This window comes from Orcinus orca, chromosome 3 (assembly GCF_937001465.1).
Source record: "Orcinus orca chromosome 3, mOrcOrc1.1, whole genome shotgun sequence".
NCBI classification, from domain to species: Eukaryota; Metazoa; Chordata; class Mammalia; order Artiodactyla; family Delphinidae; genus Orcinus; species Orcinus orca.
The window spans coordinates 28,622,829-28,641,222 of NC_064561.1; the positions used below are offsets into that span (position 1 = coordinate 28,622,829).

An 18,394-nucleotide genomic window follows, 5' to 3' on the forward strand; every position below is an offset into this window, starting at 1 on the left:
ACAAGCACCATTCTTAAATATCGCACAATGGCATGATCAAATATATTATGGTTTACCCATAAAGTGGAATATTATACAACCTTAAAAATATCTTATGAGGGCTTCCCTGGTGGCGCAGTGGTTGAGAGTCCGCCTGCCGATGCAGTGGACGGGTTCGTGCCCCGGTCCGAGAGGATCCCACATGCCGCGGAGCGGCTGGGCCCATGAGCCATGGCCACTGAGCCTGCGCGTCCGGAGCCTGTGCTCCGCAACGGGAGAGGCCACAACAGTGAGAGGTCCGCGTACCGCAAATGTCTTATGGGATGGGAAAATGATTATAATATTGTGTTATAGTAAAAAGCAAGATTTTTTTTTTCCTGGGCAAATGCTCCAGTATGGAAGAAACTTGAGGACATTATGCTAAATGAAATAAGCCAGACACAGAAGGACAATGACCGTATGATTCTATTTATATGAGGTATCTAAAGGAGTCAGACTCACAGAAGCAGAAAGTAGAATGATGTTTGCCAGGGCCTGGGGGGAGCCGAAAGTCGGCAGTTGTTTAATGGGTACCGCGTTTCAACTCTGCAAGATGAAAACTTCTAGAGATCAGTTGCACAACCATGAGAATATAGTTCCTCCACTGAACCGTACACTAAAAACACGGTTAAGAGGGTAAACAAAATTTTTCAAGTAAGAGATTTTTTTTTTTTCCAAGCCAAACAACAACAAAATCCCAAGATTCTCTATTTATTCCTTTGGGTGTTAGAGATGTGGCAGTGAACAGGAACGGCTCTTGCTCCGGATCTCAGGAAGCTTCCATCCCCATGGGTGATCTGTTAATGGAGAATGCACGCGAATAAATGTAAAATTACAGAAGGGAAGCGCCGTGGAGGCGGTGCACGCAGTGCTCTGAGCAGGTTAAATCAGAGCACTGACCCGGCCCAGTAGCTGAGGGGGGTGGCTAAGGGCACAGGAGGTGAGGTGAGGACCCCAGGAGTGAGTCCCGCTGGAAAGGAAGAGCTCACTAGCAGCTGGGGCCAGAGGGGGCATGCTCTCTGGAGAGAGAGCACCTGCACCCTTTTATGAGTGTCTGGAAGGATGCATGCCCCGTCCCCTCACCAGCAATTCCCTCCGAATGGCGTGGCGAGGTTATCACTGAGCCTTCATCTTCCTCCTGTCCTTTTCTGTTGCCCACCTTTTCCACAGTGAGCTTAGATGATTTTGCAGAAAGGAAAAGGCATAAAAAAAAAAAATCTCACCTTACTTCACAGATGGACTGCAGGGCTCTTGACCTATGTTCCTCCTTGTTTCAAAGAGGACTTCAAGCTGCTTACAATTATGTTTACAATACAGCAGGCTAAAATGCCTTGTCGTTAAGTAAGAAAAATGCAGCGAGGGGAAAAAGTGGCTAGAAGAGTCAGGAAAAAGGAGCGAGGTAGCCCTTCGCTCACAGGGAGAGAGCCTGTCCTGCTCCCCGGCGGCAGGGCTCGCCTTGTCATTTGATTCGAATATTGGCATTTCATTGTCTGTTTTTGTATTGATACTTTGTCTTCTCAACTCTATTGAAAAATCTTTTGTTGTGATTTATTCTGCTCCTCATTACTCTCTCTCCCTTAAAACATGTTATTTTATCTTTTCTGTTGTGACTTTTCGCAGTGTTAAAAATCCATCCTCGCTCCTCTGCAAGGAAGGAGACACATCTGACCCACAGGTCAGCACAGTGACAGATTCACAGCCTCTGCACAGCAGGCCCTCAAATGTCTGTGAGCGAATGGCTTATCTAGGGCTGAGAGCTACTCACACCCTCCCCCCGGCAGCACTCAGCCAGTGACACACCCTCAGCAGGGGCTCAGGACACGGGTTGCCAGTTTGATTTATGGGACTTCTCATCCCAAGTGGCCACACAGAATAGATGTTGATTCAAAAGGTTTACATAAGTAAGTGGGTACACAATCCAGAAAGGGCTATAGACCGAGTAGAAGGGGTGTGTGAAGCAGCTGAAGCAGACGTCATAAAGAAATGCTGGTCCTCTTGAAAACAGCATCTGGGGGAGTCATGGAGGGACAAGGATGGGCTGCGGAGCCAGCAAGCACAGGTGCACATCCGGCTCCATCACATCACATGCCAGGGGAGTGACCTTGGGCAAATAACTGAAACAAGAAGACCTCTTGTGAGGACTGCCCAGAGGAACGTATGTGTGCATGTATTTGTGTATGTGTATGCATACATGTGTATATGTGTATGCATATGTACGTGTGAGTGTGTCTATGTCTATCTGCATATGCACGTGTTTGTATATGCATATGTGTGTATGCATGTGTACATATGTATTGCATAGTATATGCACATGTGTATGCGCACACATGCATATATACGTACATGGATATATGTACATGTATATGTGCGTACACACATGGATGCGTTCGCATTATGCGTATGCATACGCGTGTATATGTGCATGCGTGTGAATGCACACATGTAAGTACATGTGTACACACGTACCGGTGTATATGTGCACACACATGTATGTATGCATATGTGTGTTTGTGTGTATATGTATGCACACACATGCATGTATATGTATATTTGCATATGTATATGAACCACGCCCTGGCACAAGTAGATGCTTGATAAATGAAAATGCCCTCCTATATCACTGCCCTTCTATTCCTTTTGTGCAGCAGTGAACAACCTGATAGAAGACTATACAGAGCATTTCTAAAGCTCCCCCATCACATGTCATACAGCAATCTCAGGCTTTTTAATCCTGGTTCTGTACTACCACTGTCACCAGCAACAATAACAGTTCCCCTTCCAAATCACTTACAACATGTTCCCGTTACTATGGCTGCATAATAAATCCCCCCCAGAACATAAGGGCATAAAACAACCACTTAATTTGCTCATATGTTTTGTGGATGGGGAATTCATCGAGGGTGCAGAATGGTGGCTGATGTCTGAGGCCTCAGCTGGGGGACTTGAAGGCTGGGGCCTGGAGTCATCTGCAGGCTCCTTCACTTACATACCCGGGAGGTGCTGTTTGCTGACTGAGAACTGAGCTGGGGCTGTCAGGTGGAACACCTACATGGGGCCTCTTGGCTTCTTCACAATACGGACAGTGTCCGGCGAGAGGGTGCCCAGTGAAAGCTGTACCACGGTTTACGACTTAGCCTTGGGTATCACAGTGTCACTTCCGCCACATTCTATCCGCAAGACACTTACAACGCTCTGCCAGGCTGAGGGGGAGGGGACAAAGATGCCCCCTCTTGATGGAGGAATGTCGATGTCACAATGAAAGAAGAGCACATGGGATGGGATGTGTGTTGGTGTAGCCATCCTGGGAAAATGCAATCTGCCACATTATGTGTCAGGTAGCTCAGATGATCTCTTATTCCTCAAAAAACACTGAGGGGCTGCCTATACGTATCTCCACTCTAGAGATGGACAAACTGAAGCGCAGAGAGGCAAAGTAACCTGCCTTGGGCAGTGTATTTAACGTCTCTGAACCTCAGTGAGCCCCCTCTATAAAATAGGTAGAAAATTCTCTACCTGAATGGATTACTGTGAGCCTGCAGTGCTTATTACCTTATGAGGTTGTTGGAAGGTTGAAGTTGGGGAAGTGATTTTGTGATCTCTTATCCTTTGTGCCAGTGCAAAGTACCAGTCTTCACTGCTGTAGCATCATTATTTCCTTGCCTTCCACGTACAATCATCTGTCCCACACAAACCCCACAGCCAACCAGGGACCAGGGTTTCCACCCACATACCGTGAAGAGCGAGTATGTCAAAGCCTTCTGGCAGGGGTTAGCTTTGATGCAGCAGAAGGATCGCACCCTCCTTCCCTGCCTGTTCCTATCTTCCAGGGGAGAAAGTACCTTGGGAAGAATGCTAGTGTTTGTTTATAGATTCCAAATGTATAACCCTTAATACCTCATTTAGTTGGTTAAATGTAACCCTTTAGTCATATGAAAGGCCATCTGTTGTACTGTGTGTCTCTCCCCCAGGGGAGCAGAAGGAAGGACCGGCATTTTTGCATGAGTTCATGGGCGGGAATCTTCTGGCTCCCGGGGGTGGGGGTGGGGGTGGGGGTGGTGGGCCAAGGACCTTCTTGGAAAATCATTCCTCTGGGGATGCGTTCCAGGCCCTATGTCCTTCGTTGACAATGCAGTATCTGTAAGGTCTGAGGCCTTAAGAGACCGCCTTTGCTATGATGTCTGTTATATAGACGATTTACTCTACTGTTCATAGGATTCCACTAGGAAAGGGGCAGTGGAAGGGAGCTAAGTGCTGGAGAGTATGTAGCGGCCTGAACATCGCTCTCATTTCATGGCCTGCCAGGCTGGCTGCCTCACAGCAGCTGAGGCAGGAGTGAGGGAAGGGCTAGAACACATTCAGCAGGCATGGCTGGGCTGTGCTCACCTTCCCAGGAGCTGGGGGTACTCAGGTGACCGCCAGAACCTCAGGTGGCAGGTGTCTGTATAACCGAGGCGAGCTTTTATATTTTAGAGAAACACCAGTCTCAGCAGAGAGAGCCCCGGCTCTGCAATCTGGAAGGGCCAGCTTTGAATCTGGCTCCTGCCCTGAGAGCAGGGGAACTGTGGACCAGTAACTTAAGGCCTCTGAGCCTCAGATTCAGTTTCTTCGAGTAAAGTGTGGGGCAGAGGCATGCTAACGACCCGCATCATGCCTGATACTTAGGGGAGGCCCAATACGTGGGGTTTGCTTTTGTCGCTGCTTTTTAATCCTTACAGGAAGCGGAGGGAAGCATGGTTTTGCCTGCAGACGCTGCTGCTTGTCTTTCCTATCGATGGGAACACGTCTCTGCCCATGAGCCCAAAATGTACAGTTTGACAGTCTCTGGGAGGCCATAGGGCCAAGAAGGCTATTCCTGGACATGGCTGGCTGGAAGCAGCGGTCCCTCTCTCACTGCTCCCAGCTTCTGCTTGGCTGGTCTTTAAAAGGTGAGTTTCTTTTCCCCTGCCCCAAATCTCCACCATCTCTAACCCTCATCACTACCCTGAACAAAGTAAGATTTAAAAATCCCAAGAGCACAGATGGGAAAATTGAGGTTCAGAGAGGTGCTGTGACCTGCCCAGGGTCACACAGCACACAAACGCCAAAGGCTAAGGGTTTTTGGTTGCTCTAGTGGGGAAATGCCAGCCCCTCAGCGGCTGACAAGCCCAACCCCTCAGAGCTTCAACTCCTCCTCCCTCCCCCATGTCAACAAAAAGAAACTCATTTTCTATTCCTGGCTTCTCTGCCAGCTCAGAGAAGGGACCGAGTGAAGAAGAAATGTCTCCAAATATACCCAGATGGTCTTTCCTGACTTCTCAGTTTTGCTGTCTGTTTTGTGAAATCTGTTTTCCACTAGACTCTGGGAACTGCAGGTGCAGGGGCCTGGGTAACAGCTGCCCTCCTCTGGGCTGGGTACCTGCTCTCCCGAGTTTGTGTCCTGGGGCTGTGTGCTCAGACTTGACCATGTTTGGGCATGGAGGCTCGTCTCAGATGGGAACCAAAGGCCACTTCCCCAGAGACGGACTGGGAGCCCAAACTTCCTGCTGGAGCTCAGGCGGCCTCTTTTGGGGTGGGGGCTGGGGGCCAGGCAGAAAAGTGTCTGCCGAAGACTCACAGGGCACCAGGGAGACTGTGAGTACCAAGTTCAAGGGCACTGGGGAAGTGGTTTCTCCAGAGACTGGGGCTGGAGGGGAGATCTTCGTGGAGGGAGGCTGGCAGTGGGAGCTCCCTCCCTCGACGGGCTGTCCATCAGGATTCTGGGCTCCAGAGGAGTTGATGTTGTGTCACTCGGGACTAGAACTGCTGGACCCATGGTCTGGTGGCCTTCGGGGGGCCAAGGGTAAGGGTGGGTGCTCCATGGCCCAGTCACTGTAGTAACTCAGTGCTCTGGCCCTCAGGTCTCAGCTCCCAGAGCAACCAGAGGGCAGCAGCCTGGAGATCAAGACCAGTCCTGGCACTTGTCACCAGGGGAGGGGGTAGGACAGAAACAGGCCCAGCAGGAGCACTGGGGACTTCTGATCCAAACCTTCAGGGTTTTCTTTGTTAATAGTAAGAGTTAATATTTATCGAGGGCTTGCGTTGGGCCAGGCGCTGTGATAAATATGATGTTCGATACATCCTTTGCTCTTTGTCAGAACTCTCGGAAGCAGGTACTATCATACTCGTTTTACAGTCACAAGGTTGCTAAGTAGCAAAGCCAGGATTTGATTCCATGTCTGATGACCTCAAAACACCCCCTGTCCCTCACTCCACCAGACCCTTAAACACTGTCCTCTATGCCCTGTCCTCTTCAGGAAAAGGAGGTCAACCCAAATACCAGGTCACACAGGACCCTCCAAAATCCTGTCTTGCTTGGCCTTTCTTCATCCTTCCTAAATCCACCCCAGACCTCTAGTGACTTTTCTAAATGGGAAGCTATATCCCCAAAGTCCAGAGATATTTAGCAATTCTCAAAACTGAGATAGTCTTCTTAGAGTCTAACTGAAATCCTTCCTTTTACAGCTGCAACCCATTTCTTCTTGTCCAGACCTCAGGGGATGTCAGCAGCTCCGAACCTTCCTCCTGTCTAAAGGCTCTCACTGTGGTGGTTGTATCCTATGACCATATCCGTATCCATATCATCTCCCCCTTCTTTTATCCTGCGTGGTCTTACGAGGATTTATCGAAACTCTGAAGCCTACTCCTTCAGTGTGGGCCACAGTCTCACCAGAGCATTGCAGACAGGTGGGATCTGAACGAATGGCAGATTCCAGACTGTTCTCTGACAGGAAGCCTCCCATCTCTTTTCCTCCTGAGTTCTCAGACCCGGTAGCACAGGGTCCTGCCTTCCCCAGCCTCGGGAGTGCCCAGGGGCTGGGAGGATATAAGAAGCTGTGCAGCAGAAGGGCCAGTGCCCCTGGGGGCTGATTAGCCAGGAAGGCAGGGCAGGCCTCCCCCATTCAAGGATGCGCCGACTCTCCCAGGAAAAGACTGGTTTTGTTGTGAGCACTCGGCCTAGGTCCTCCCTCCAAGGCAAGATTCCTTCTTGGCCCCAGAGACTTGTGTTCCACAGTCCTGGGGCTGGGACCAGGCACCAGTGACCATAGACAGTCCTGGGGAAGCAGGCCACGTGGGCTTTTAGCCCATCCTCAGGTGGCTGTGTTCCTTTACCTGCAAAAACGTGGACGGGCTTGTTAAACTGGCCCCAGGTAAACGATGATGTGGACTGTCCCACTCCCACAAGATGAAGAGACAGAAGGACAGAGTAATAGGACGGAAGAGAATTGAACAGAACATCTTTCTTTGTCAAGGGAACATTTTTTCCCTTGTGAGTTCGTAATGTCTGTTAGAATGTAGGGAAACCCCACTTCTCAGTGCCCCAAATGTGGAAGGAAAAGTCATCATTGGGTGAGGGAGTCAATCATCTTGGAGGGAGTGACAGGGCTGTAACCTTGGTATCTGACGCTGGAATCCCCTCTTTAGGACACTAGGGGAGGGGGAACAGCTGGAGTGGGGAGGAAAGGGGGTCAAGCATCTCTGATTGGACACTTGAAACAGTCCAATAGTTAGGAGAGAAGCCTGAGTAGAAAATGAAGCACTTTGCTGAAAATTCCTTTGGACTAATAATGCCTATCTCCTGGATACTCACTAATTCATAAAAATATTAGGTTTATTACTTTAGGGACCTGGTGGGGAAAATAAATTCCTTCCTGATATCTGGCTAAAATTTCCCCTACAACAGGGATTACAGAGAAAGGCCCCACGGCCCCTGCATCCTTGGTAGAACTGCTACCTTCAACAACAGACAAAACCCCAGCAAAGGAATTTACCACAGGCTGTGAGGCAATGCACAGAGGGATGGGAAATCCATACAAGGACAGAAGCCAGGCACCTCTGGCTCCAGGCGGCACACGGGTGGCAAGAGTGACACTGCTGGAGGGTGTTCAGTGCGCCCAGCAGGGGAGGGAGGGGCCCCGCTTGCCCTGGGGAGAAGCAGATTCCCAGAAGAAAAACAAGGGGCTTCTGGCCCAAGAAGGGGGAAGGGAGGAAGATGCCTGTCACTCCCGTGCAATCTGCTTTGGCCCAGGGTGGCTCAAGTCCCCGTATAAGAGAGCAGTTGCTGAGGCCACATAATGCCTCCTGCCCTTGCTTGGAGCAAGGAGGAGGCTCTTACAGGATCCCAGTAGTGGAGACACCTCCTGCCACCCCAATGCCTGTGGCTGCCCTCTGGGGGCCCTGCTACCCCTTCTCTGCGTGCTGCCCACGCCCAGCCGGCCCTGCTGTGGGACTGTTTTGGTAGAACTGTGAAATGCTCCAAGCTGTTCTGAGACAAGTATCCTAGGAGAAAGAGCACAGATGGTCCACTTCTGCAGGGAGGATATTAGTTTATCTCCAGTATTAGCTTCCTATCAGTGCTGTAACAAAGTACCACAAACTTGGTGGCCCCAAACAACAGAAATTTACTTACACACAGTTCTGGGAGCCAGAAGTTTAAAATCAGCAAGATGTTGGCCAGGCTAAGTCAAGGTATCAGCAGGGCTGTACTTCCTTCAGAGGCTGTAGGGGACAATACGTAATTCCTTGCCTCTTCCAGCTTCTGGTGGCTGCCCGCACTCCCCGGCACGTGGCCACATCACTCCAATCTCAGCCGCCCTGGTCATAGCGCCCTCTCCTCTTTTGTGTCTAATCTCCCTCCACCTCCTTCCTATAAGGATTCTTGCAATTACATTTAGGTCTACATGGATAGTCTAGGATAATCTCCCCATCTCAAGATCCTTAATTTAAAATCTTTGCCATGTAAAGTAACGGTCACAGATCCTGGGGCTGAGAACATGTGTACCTTGGGGGCCACTACTGAGCCTGTCACATACTATGTGACCTTGGGCCAGTCACTTTACCTCTCTGAGCCACAGGTCCTTCATCTGTAGAATGGGGATGATAGTACTTGCCTCTCAGAGCTGGGGGGAGGCTTACATGGGGTCCAAAGAACTCTCTGAGGTTGCCAAGCTCCATATAAAAGTAAAGATGATGTTGATATTTGAGCACCTTCTTCTCTCACCTGTCCTCCCTTCTGTGGTTTACCTATCACCTGTGCTGATCTCACATCTGTTTGCCTCTGTGGTCCTAGAAATGACTGCTGTCCCTTGCGGACATGGGGAAGAAGCTGGTGATGGCTCAGAAGCGGGGAGAGACCCGAGCCCTTTGCCTGGGTGTGGCCATGGTGCTGTGCGCCGTCATCACCTACTACATCCTTGGCACGACGATGCTGCCCCTCTACCAGAAAAGGTACGGAACCCTCCCTGCCTGGCCCCATCCTCCGGCCTCTCCCCTAAGGGTCTGGTCTGCAAGGAACCCCAGGCTTCTTCTTACCCTTCCCCTTGACCCTCACACCAGGCAGGAAGGTCTGGACAATCCTCATTCTTAGGGTCAAGGGTTCAAGTGCATGGAGGGTAGGCCGGACTGGGCCCTGCACGTCTGGAATTCTGGAACTTGGGTGTAAAAGATGCAGGAGGCCCTTCTCACAAGAAACAGCCAAGGAGGCCAACACCTCTTCCCTGGTGGTCCAATGGTTAAAATCTGCCTTCCAATACAGGGTCGTGAGTTTGATCCCTGGTCGGGGAACTGAGATCCCACATACGGCAGGGCAACTAAGCCCGCGCGCCGCAACTACTGAGCCCACATGCCTCAACTGGTGAGCCTGCGTGCCGCAAACTACAGAGCCCATGCGCCCTGGAGCCTGCATGCCACAACTAGAGAGAGAAAACCCGCACGCCACAACTAGAGAAAAGCCCACGCACCACAACTAGAGGGAATGCCACGTGTCTCAACTAGAGAGAAGCCCGCATGCCACAACTATGACCTGACGCAGCCAAAAATAAAAATAAAAAAATAAAAAGAAAGAAAGAAAGAGCCAAGGATCAGAGCAAACGCCCCAGTGTGAGTCTGATCCCAGGAGGAATCAGAGAGTCACAGAATTTTGTAGCTCATCTGCATTTTGGTTCTCTTTCACAAACCTCTGAGTCAAGTGGGCATCTATCTTCCTGTTGAATATCCAAGTGATGGGGAGCTCACTACCTCAATTGTATACACCATTTCATTTGGGGGCCTTTCTGATAAGTAGGGAGTGTCTACACCGAGCCAAAAACTGTTCCCCTGGAGCTCTGCTCTGGAATCTCAGAGAATGTCCCATGCCTTTGCTGCCTGACATGTCAACCACTTGAGCTTTTAAAGGAAAGGCTGTGAAGTCCCTGATCCATGTTCTAATGGGAACAAATATGCTCCGTTCTCTCAGCCTGATTTTAGGATAAGTCTCAGACCCTTGCCTCTGGCCGCGTTCCAGCGGCCGACAGCCCCCTCGGTCTGGCAATGTGTCTCCTGCCTGGTAAATGGGAAATGAGTCACAATTGATTCACTGGTGTGTTGATGAGCCTGTTATGCTCTTCCGGGCCTGCTCCTGCCCCACTTTTTACAGCCCTGGAGCCATTCCAGGCTGGAATCTTACCGAGTAAGGCACCGCTCAGAGCAGCCATGTGCCTCCAACACGTTTTCTCCGGGTTAAGCATCTTCTCCTCTCGGGAAACAAATCAAGGCCCTCCTTCATCTACTCTTTTTAAAGAAAAGGGCACAGATTCTGAAGCCATCCATACCTGGCTGCATGTCCTGTGTGGCCTTGGAAGAATCACTCGACCTCTCTGAACTTCTCTGCCACCCTCTTCAAGACGAAGATGGATGCGGCTAAGGTGTCTGAGGTCGGGCTGCCCATCAGAATCACGGAGAGGAGTTTTAAAAACACACCAGGGGGCTTCCCTGGTGGCACAGTGGTTGGGAGTCCGCCTGCCGATGCGGGGGACGCGGGTTCGTGCCCCGGTCCGGGAGGATCCCACATGCTGCGGAGCGGCTGGGCCCGTGAGCCACGGCCGCTGAGCCTGCGCCTCCGGAGCCTGTGCTCCGCAACGGGAAGGGCCACAACAGTGAGAGGTCCGCATACCGCAGAAAAACCCAAAACAAACAAACAAACAAACAAAAACACACCAGGGCCTGGAGCCCACCTACCTTAGAAATTCTGATTCACTTGTTCTGGGGTGTGTTTGGCCACGACAGTCTTTACAAGCTCCCCAGGGTATTGGGTGAGCAGCCAGGGCTGGAACCACTTACGCAGATGTTGTCCAAAGGCCCCAAAGCATTGATATTTAGATTCTACGATTCCTCCTCTGGGCCCAGGGACTCTGGGGTCACGCTCCTTTAGTGCCAGATGCTGAGGGTCTCGGCCCTGGGTCTCTCTAAAGGGGTTCACACTGGGCAGTCTGTGTCATCCAGGTTCTGAGATGTGTGTGTGTGTGTGTGTATCGTCTCCCCAGCGTGTGGACCCAGGAATCCATGTGTCACCTGATTGAGACCAACATCAGGGACCAGGAGCAACTGGAGGGCAAGAAAGTGCCCCAGTACCCGTGCCTGTGGGTCAACGTGTCATCCGTGGGCCGGTGGGCCGTGCTGTACCACACGGAGGACACTCGGGACCGGAACCAGCAGGTACTGACGGGGGGAGGGGGGGCGAGGTACGCATCCCCTTACCCCGGCAGGCGTGTGCGCCTGTCCCTAGCTGGTTCCCTATCCCCGCTCTGGAGAGCGGAGGCCGGGAAAGATAAACCCACTTGACCAGGGGCCACAGCTGGTATGAGGTCCAGACAGCCTTAGCTCTTCTGCACTGGAGTCAGACAGACCTGCCACCAACCAGCTGTGTGGTGGGAGCAGCCGGCGCGGCCCCCCTAAGCCTCAGTTTCTACATCTGTTGAAGAGCTGTTATGAAGTCAGGGACTGTATACGATGTACCAAGCTCGATGCTGGGTGGATAGCAGGCACAACAAAGAAGCTGTTAATGGTCTCGCTTCATCCTGTAAAGTGAGTCACATGAGAGGCCGGACCCAGAGCTGACCCCACAGAGAGGAACCCCTGTGACTCCCCCCTGCAACTCTAGGAAACCAGAGGCCCAGGTTTGGAGCAACCTTTGGAGGCCAACGCTTGGGAGATGTACCCATCACTGCCTCTCAACAGCCCCCCACCCCAAATCCACCATTGTAGCCCTTTCTATAGGAAACACAAGTTGGCCCATTTTCATTCACTCGTTCCCTTGCTCTTTCATTCAGCCATCGCTGAGCACTTCCTGTGTTAGGGGCTTTGGGTTCAAGAGGAGAGAGCTCATATGTGACATAACACCTAGTAGAGAGGGATCAGTGCCATAGGGAGAAACCAAAAAAATTATGGGCATTAAAGGAGGAAGTGACATTTCCTAGCACATTGAGGTGAGGGTATCAGAAAGGCATTTGGGTTAAAAATCAGGCAGGTACAGTTTACACAGAAATACGGGGCGGGGGACATAGATATCAAGGGGAGGCAGAGAACAGGCATGAGGAGGGAAGGCCGGGTAAGAGAGAGGTTCCAACACCGGCACAGACAGTGCCACAGGATGGGGTGTAGCGGGAAAATGTTTCAGAGGTAGCCTAGGGTCTGTTCTCAGAAGCCCCCCACACTACCAAAGTGGACAATTAAACTGGGGTGGGTTTTTTTGTAGTTTTTTCTTTGTTTTTTGAGAGAAGAAGAACTTTAATGAAGAATGTTACATGTTATAGAAGGTAATTAGCCCCCATATTAAAAGAATATTACAGAAAACACTTTCCTGAATTTTTTTTTTTTTTTCTAAAAGGACAGTCTTCAAGGGTGTCTGAGAGTGATAGCAAACACAACACAGTAGGAGAGAAGGAGGGGAGGTTGAATTCCAGCATTCCCTGACACAGCACAGTTAGGGAAGCACGTGAAGGAACCATTTTACAGAGAATGGGATTAGGCATTCATATTCAATCAGGATTTTTTTTTTTTTTTTTTTGAGCTTTAACAGTTCAGCATAAGGAAGGAAACTGGGAAGGAAAGATGGAGGAAGGGTTAAGCTTATCCACAATTGCCATTTTACAGAAAAACACACTGGTTCAACCATATGAGATGCGCAGGTTAGTCTTCCCCGTGTAGCCCTGCAAATACGTAGAGCAAATGCCAAGGCAGCCATCTGGGCTCGGGGTTAACGTACTGGGTACACAGTTTGAAAGAGACTCTGATTCCACCAGGGCTGGTCTCTCATCAACCTGGGCTGGGAACACATGAAGTTCCTTTGCATTTGCATCAAAAGGCCAGAGCTTTGCCTGGAAAAACCTCAGACCAAATAATGCTCGTGGTGCTGGCTGTAACAGGGAGTAAAGCCATTTGCAACTCCTAATAGACTCCACCATTTCCTGGGGGAAGGTTCTACTGATTACCAGGGATTTAAATTCAAGCAAACCGTAAAGAAGGGAAAGACTAATGATATTCTGGCGCTGTATAAGCTGTGTGCCTGACTTCCCTGCCAAGGACTACCAAACTGTGGAATTAAAATGTGATCAGGGAAGCTGGGGTTCCTCACCTCTGTCTGTGGGTTAGATCCATCTGGGGGACTTAGAACCAGGGTCCCACACCAGACCCACGGATGCAGAATCTCTGGGCTCTTCAGGTGATTCCAAGATTCCTTGGGAATTACTGCTGTGAGCAGCTGGGAGTCTTTAAAGGATTTGGGGTCCTGGCAGCATGATCAGAGTGATACAGAGGGCTGTGGGGTTCAGGTACTGGAGAGGGAGGTGAGGGCCACAGAGAACACCTGGGACAGCTCGGGCAGGGATGGATGCTGACAGAAGTTGGCAGCTGATGGGATGGGAAGGGGAAGGGTGCCTGGGGGGACAATGGGATCGTTGACAGTGCTAGGGGGTCATGGAGACGTGGGTCCGGGCAGTGCCAGGTGGCCTGACTTGTTCTGTCATCACTAGCATGACTCGGCCATGCCAGATGGAGCTAGAGCCTCCAAACCCACCTGAATCAGCTCCTCCCATGACCCCTGCCTCTTCTTTGGCATCCAGGGGCCCCTGATTTATTCAAGGATCAAGAAGCACATTTTCAAAGACAAGCAGAAGTGATCACTGGTGCAACGGGGGCTGGGAACAGGCTGGTTTGCAGGCTGCCACCCCGGTCCTGAGGCTGCCAGAGGAGCGAAAGGCCAGATCTTCTCCCTAATGGGCTGTCAGCAGCCTCTCAGACATGCCTCTGTCTGGCCTTGGAAGGACAGCACTGGCAGCCGCTGGATATTCTATCTGTTATCCCATAGCATCCAGGCACCACCAGGAGTGTGCCAATGGCAGGTTGCCACTCTGGCGTGACAGCGGAAGTGGCCTTCACGGTTTTGCCAAACAGCTGTGTTGGTGCACCAGCTGTTCCTCCCACCTTTGTTCAGCTCCTTGCCGTGCAAGGAGCCAGTGTTCCAGGCCAGCTGGGTGTCTTCTGGAATCACATGTGAAAGGCCTGGCAAGGCTGTCTCCCCCAACCCCTACTATGAGGAAGGGTGTCGCCAGCCCACTCTTGGATTCTTCCATGAGACTTAGCCTGGGGGGGATTCTAAGCCCCTCCCCACGGTCTATGCTGAGAACAGTGACACTGCAGGGCTTGGGGGGAGAGGCTAGATCATTTAAGATCCTTTAGACAACTCATGGTTAGCTGGACCCAAGGCAGGGGAGAGAGGATGCAAGTGGGCCCCAGGCCTCTGAGGTTGGCTCTGCAGAGTAAACTCCTGTCCAGTGTCTAGAGAACATTAAGGATCTAGAGTAATCCCAAACTGGCAAAGAATACAGTGGGACCCCAGGATGGGCACAAGTTCCCACTTCGGAGCTTGTCCATAGGCCCCTCCTTAAGGGAAAGAAGGAGTATTGTTTCAATTTCATAGTTAAGTCACAATACTATTATTAACAGCATCTTCCATTTATTGAGCACGTAATATGTCCTGGGCTCTGCGCTAAGCGCTTAACATGCATCATCTTGGTTAACCGCCATGACAATTCTGCTAGGCAGGCACCCTCACAAACCCAATCTACAAGGCTCAGCGAGGTTGAGACATTTGCCAAGGTCACACAACTTGGAACTTGTAGTTGAACTCAGGCCCGTCTGGTTCCATCGCCACACCTTTGTTCCGTGAGCTAGGTAACCCAAGGTCACAGTCAGAGACTTTGGGGAGATAGGACTAGGCCCTCTGAGCTCATGATTCTGGATCCACCTGCTACTGGGACCCTATCGTACCCAAGAAATCTGAATGCCAGATTCCTCAGGAGCCGGCTTCTCCCCAGCCTCGGCTGCTCCCTGACTGGCGGGGGACGTGAATCTGCCTCTGGATGCAGCTCTCCCACTTCCCAGGCTGTCAGAGCTGTGATGCAACCATTCTCTGTAGTGCTGGACTGAACGCTGTCAGGGCAGGCAGCTTTGGGGCAGGACCTCATTTAAATACAGGGAGCAACCCAGGCCCGGGGAGAAGCTGGCGCAACACTGTCACTCGTTTTGATCTGGGACGTGATTGGACGAGGACAGTGGTCCTCGAACTTTAGTGCATGGAGGAATCACCCGACGGCTGAGCCCCTCCCTCAGCCGTTCAGAGTGAGGAGGGAGCCTGTGCTTATGACCAGCCTTCCAGGTAGTCTGCTGCGGAGCCCGTGCGGGGGACCACCCTCGCAGAACATCTGCCAGAGGCTCACGTAAGCAACATGCAGACCTCCTAGCGCAGAAGAGGGATAAAACCAGGGTCTCCACTTTGTGCCTTCTCTGCGGAGCTTTCCATCTGGACCTCATCTGCCCAGGCCGGAAGCTTCCTAATCACAAGGATCAGTGTCAGAATTAAACGTGTCCCAGGCTCTGCCTGCACAAATCTCTTTTAAATGCATGCTCTCTTTCCTTTGAATCTCGGTGTCAGATACCAGCTGGCCGACATCTTTTGCTCGGCTCACGCAGGGTTAGACCTCAAAGGGTTTTCAATTCAAATTTTCGCCAATATTTTAAAATTGTGAGAGTCCACATTAAAATCTGGTTTTCTGGCTTCTCTACAGATATTGGAGGTCTGGCTACAGTAGGTCTTCTGGATGGCATGGCATCAGTTGTCCAGATGGAGTGATGCCTGCCAGTCTAGACGCAGCTGGCTCTCTCCATCTCACCAGGACCACCCATCCCCTGACACCGAGTGTCAGCTGGCACCTGTCATCCTATTCCCTCACCTACTTCACCTGTGGACGTTACCTGCCTGCGCTTTGTAGGCAATTGAGCGTATGACTTCTGCCCTGAATCGAAATATAGAGCATACTCAGCCTGTGTCCCCCATTGGTCTCCTTAGACAGATAAGTTTGAAGTTCTTTAATAAACTCCTTTGAAAAAGGTATTGCTATTAACCCATTTAAGTGATGAAGACATCAAGGCTCAGAATGGTAAGCAATTTGCCTAAGGTTCTGAAGCCAATGGGAGCAGAGCCAGGGCTCCAGCTGGGGCCCCTATCTCCAGGTGTGCAGCGTGTACCCTGAGCAGCTCCAAGGCCACCACCCTCCCAGATGACACTGTGTACACACCTTCTAGAAGCACGCAATGTGCAGCCTGCCAAGCTTTGGACAGTCTTAACTCCCACCCAGGGACCTGACTCCAAAGCTGACGCTTTTCTTTATTCCATGCCAGGCCCTAAGAAAGAGGGATTTCCAATCCCATGGGTGCTCTCGCTTCTCCCTACAGTGCTCCTACATCCCAGGCAGCCTGGACAACTACCAGATGGCCCGGGCCGATGTGGAGAAGGTTAGAGCCAAACTCCACGAGCGCCAGGTTTTCGACTGCTTCTCCACGACTCGGGAGAATGAGACGAGTGTCCTGTATCAGCGCCTCTACGGTCCCCAGACCCTCCTCTTCTCCCTCTTCTGGCCCACCTTCCTGCTGACCGGTGGCCTCCTCGTTATCGCCATGGTGAAGATCAACCAGTCCCTCTCCATCCTGGCAGCCCAGAAGTAGCCCCATCCACACCACATCACTGCTCGGGCCACCAGGGGCTGGATGGGTCCCCGGGCTGTTCCTCACTTGTGTCCCCATGCCTCCTCCCCCTGCCTTCCCACTCTCCCCCCTCCAATACATTCTGTCTTCTGCTGCCTGGATGGTCTTTGGGAAATCTCTTTGTTAAGTCATTTCCTGCTCAAGAATGTTACAGTGGCTTCCCCGGACCCAGGAGAATGCAAGGCCAACCAGTGATAGGTCTCCTATCCCTGTCCCCGCTCAACTGACTCAAACTTCTTTCCTGCTGTGCCACTGTCCACTGCACCGAGGACAGTGATTCTGTGCCTGTGTCCTGGCAGTTGGATCAAAGACCTGCTGGTCCCACCCAGGAAGCCATCCCTGGGAAACCTCTGTTCCTTCTTTGAATTCCACTCTGAAAACAACAGCAGCCCTCATGGGCAGAGCACACTTAGAACATCGTTTGTTTTCAGGATTCTCAGAGCTATATACATTTTTATACCAATATTATCAGATATAGGTACAAACTTCTGGTCTTAAAGCCATGGGGATATAACGTACAGCGTGGTGACCATAGTTACTAATACTTTATTGTGTATTTGAAAGTTGCTAAGAGAGTAGATCTTAAAAGCTCTCATCACAGGAGAAAAAATTGTCACTGTGGGGAGATGGATATTAGCTAGGTGTGGTGATGATTTTGCAATACATACTACAGATATCGAATCATTACGTTACACACTTGAAAACGAATATAACCTTATATATCAATTATACCTCAACTTAAAAAAACCAAATATATAAAAAATAACAAGAGGCTACAAGGAAAAAAGTACTAAAATACATCAAAGTAGTAACAGTGGGATGGTGGTTAACTGTAACTTTCTTCCCTCTTTTTTTTTCTTCCCTCTTTTTATTTTTTTTTAATTTTTAATTTTATTTTATTTATTTATTTTTGGGGGGGGGTACACGGACCTCTCACTGTCGTGGCCTCTCCCGTTGCGGAGCACAGGCTCCGGACGCGCAGGCTCAGCGGCCACGGCTCACGGGCCCAGCCGCTCCGCGGCATGTGGGACCTTCCCAGACCGGGGCACGAACCCGTGTCCCCTGCATCGGCAGGCGGACTCTCAACCACTGCGCCACCGGGGAAGCCCTCCTCTTTTTATTTTTGATACTTTTCTAAATTTTCAACACTAAGAAGGTTTGGTTTCATTGTGTTTGTTTTTTATCAGAAAAGTAACAGTAGATGTTACTTTCGAAGGAAGTTTGAAAGGGTGAGCTCCCCATCACCAAGCAGATGCAAGTGGCCTAGGGAAGGGGTTCAGCTCCAATCAGAGACAGGTTCTTGAGAACACACAAGTTTAAGAACCCTGTATGGAGGGAAGGTAACCGCCGAGGTGGGGAATTATGATTTACAATGCAGATAAATACAATACTGGCCCTGCAGGGGAAGTCCATCTCAGTCTCAGAAAGGGGATAATGGGGGGAAGCTGTCATCTCTACCATTACCACTCCAAACACTTGGCCTAGAGCAGTCATTCTCAAAGTG

At 50.8% G+C, this 18,394-nt stretch overlaps 1 protein-coding gene and 1 long non-coding RNA gene across 2 annotated transcripts in view; one reads left to right on the forward strand and one right to left on the reverse strand.

Moving 5' to 3' along the window:
- Positions 1-443: 443 nt before the first annotated feature.
- The window catches only part of LOC117202214 (uncharacterized), a 49,078-nt gene continuing 31,127 nt past the window's right edge, over positions 444-18,394 (reverse strand). The window contains exon 4 of the long non-coding RNA XR_007476303.1: positions 444-815. This is a non-coding gene — a long non-coding RNA (uncharacterized LOC117202214). The remainder of the gene's footprint in view (positions 816-18,394) is intronic.
- Positions 5,237-16,986, forward strand: KCNMB1 (potassium calcium-activated channel subfamily M regulatory beta subunit 1). The gene is made up of 4 exons (XM_004271991.3): positions 5,237-5,628; positions 9,104-9,261; positions 11,334-11,505; positions 16,582-16,986. Exons 2-4 carry the CDS (start codon positions 9,128-9,130, stop codon positions 16,849-16,851), a joined length of 576 nt encoding a protein of 191 aa, XP_004272039.1. The 5' UTR covers positions 5,237-5,628; positions 9,104-9,127; the 3' UTR covers positions 16,852-16,986.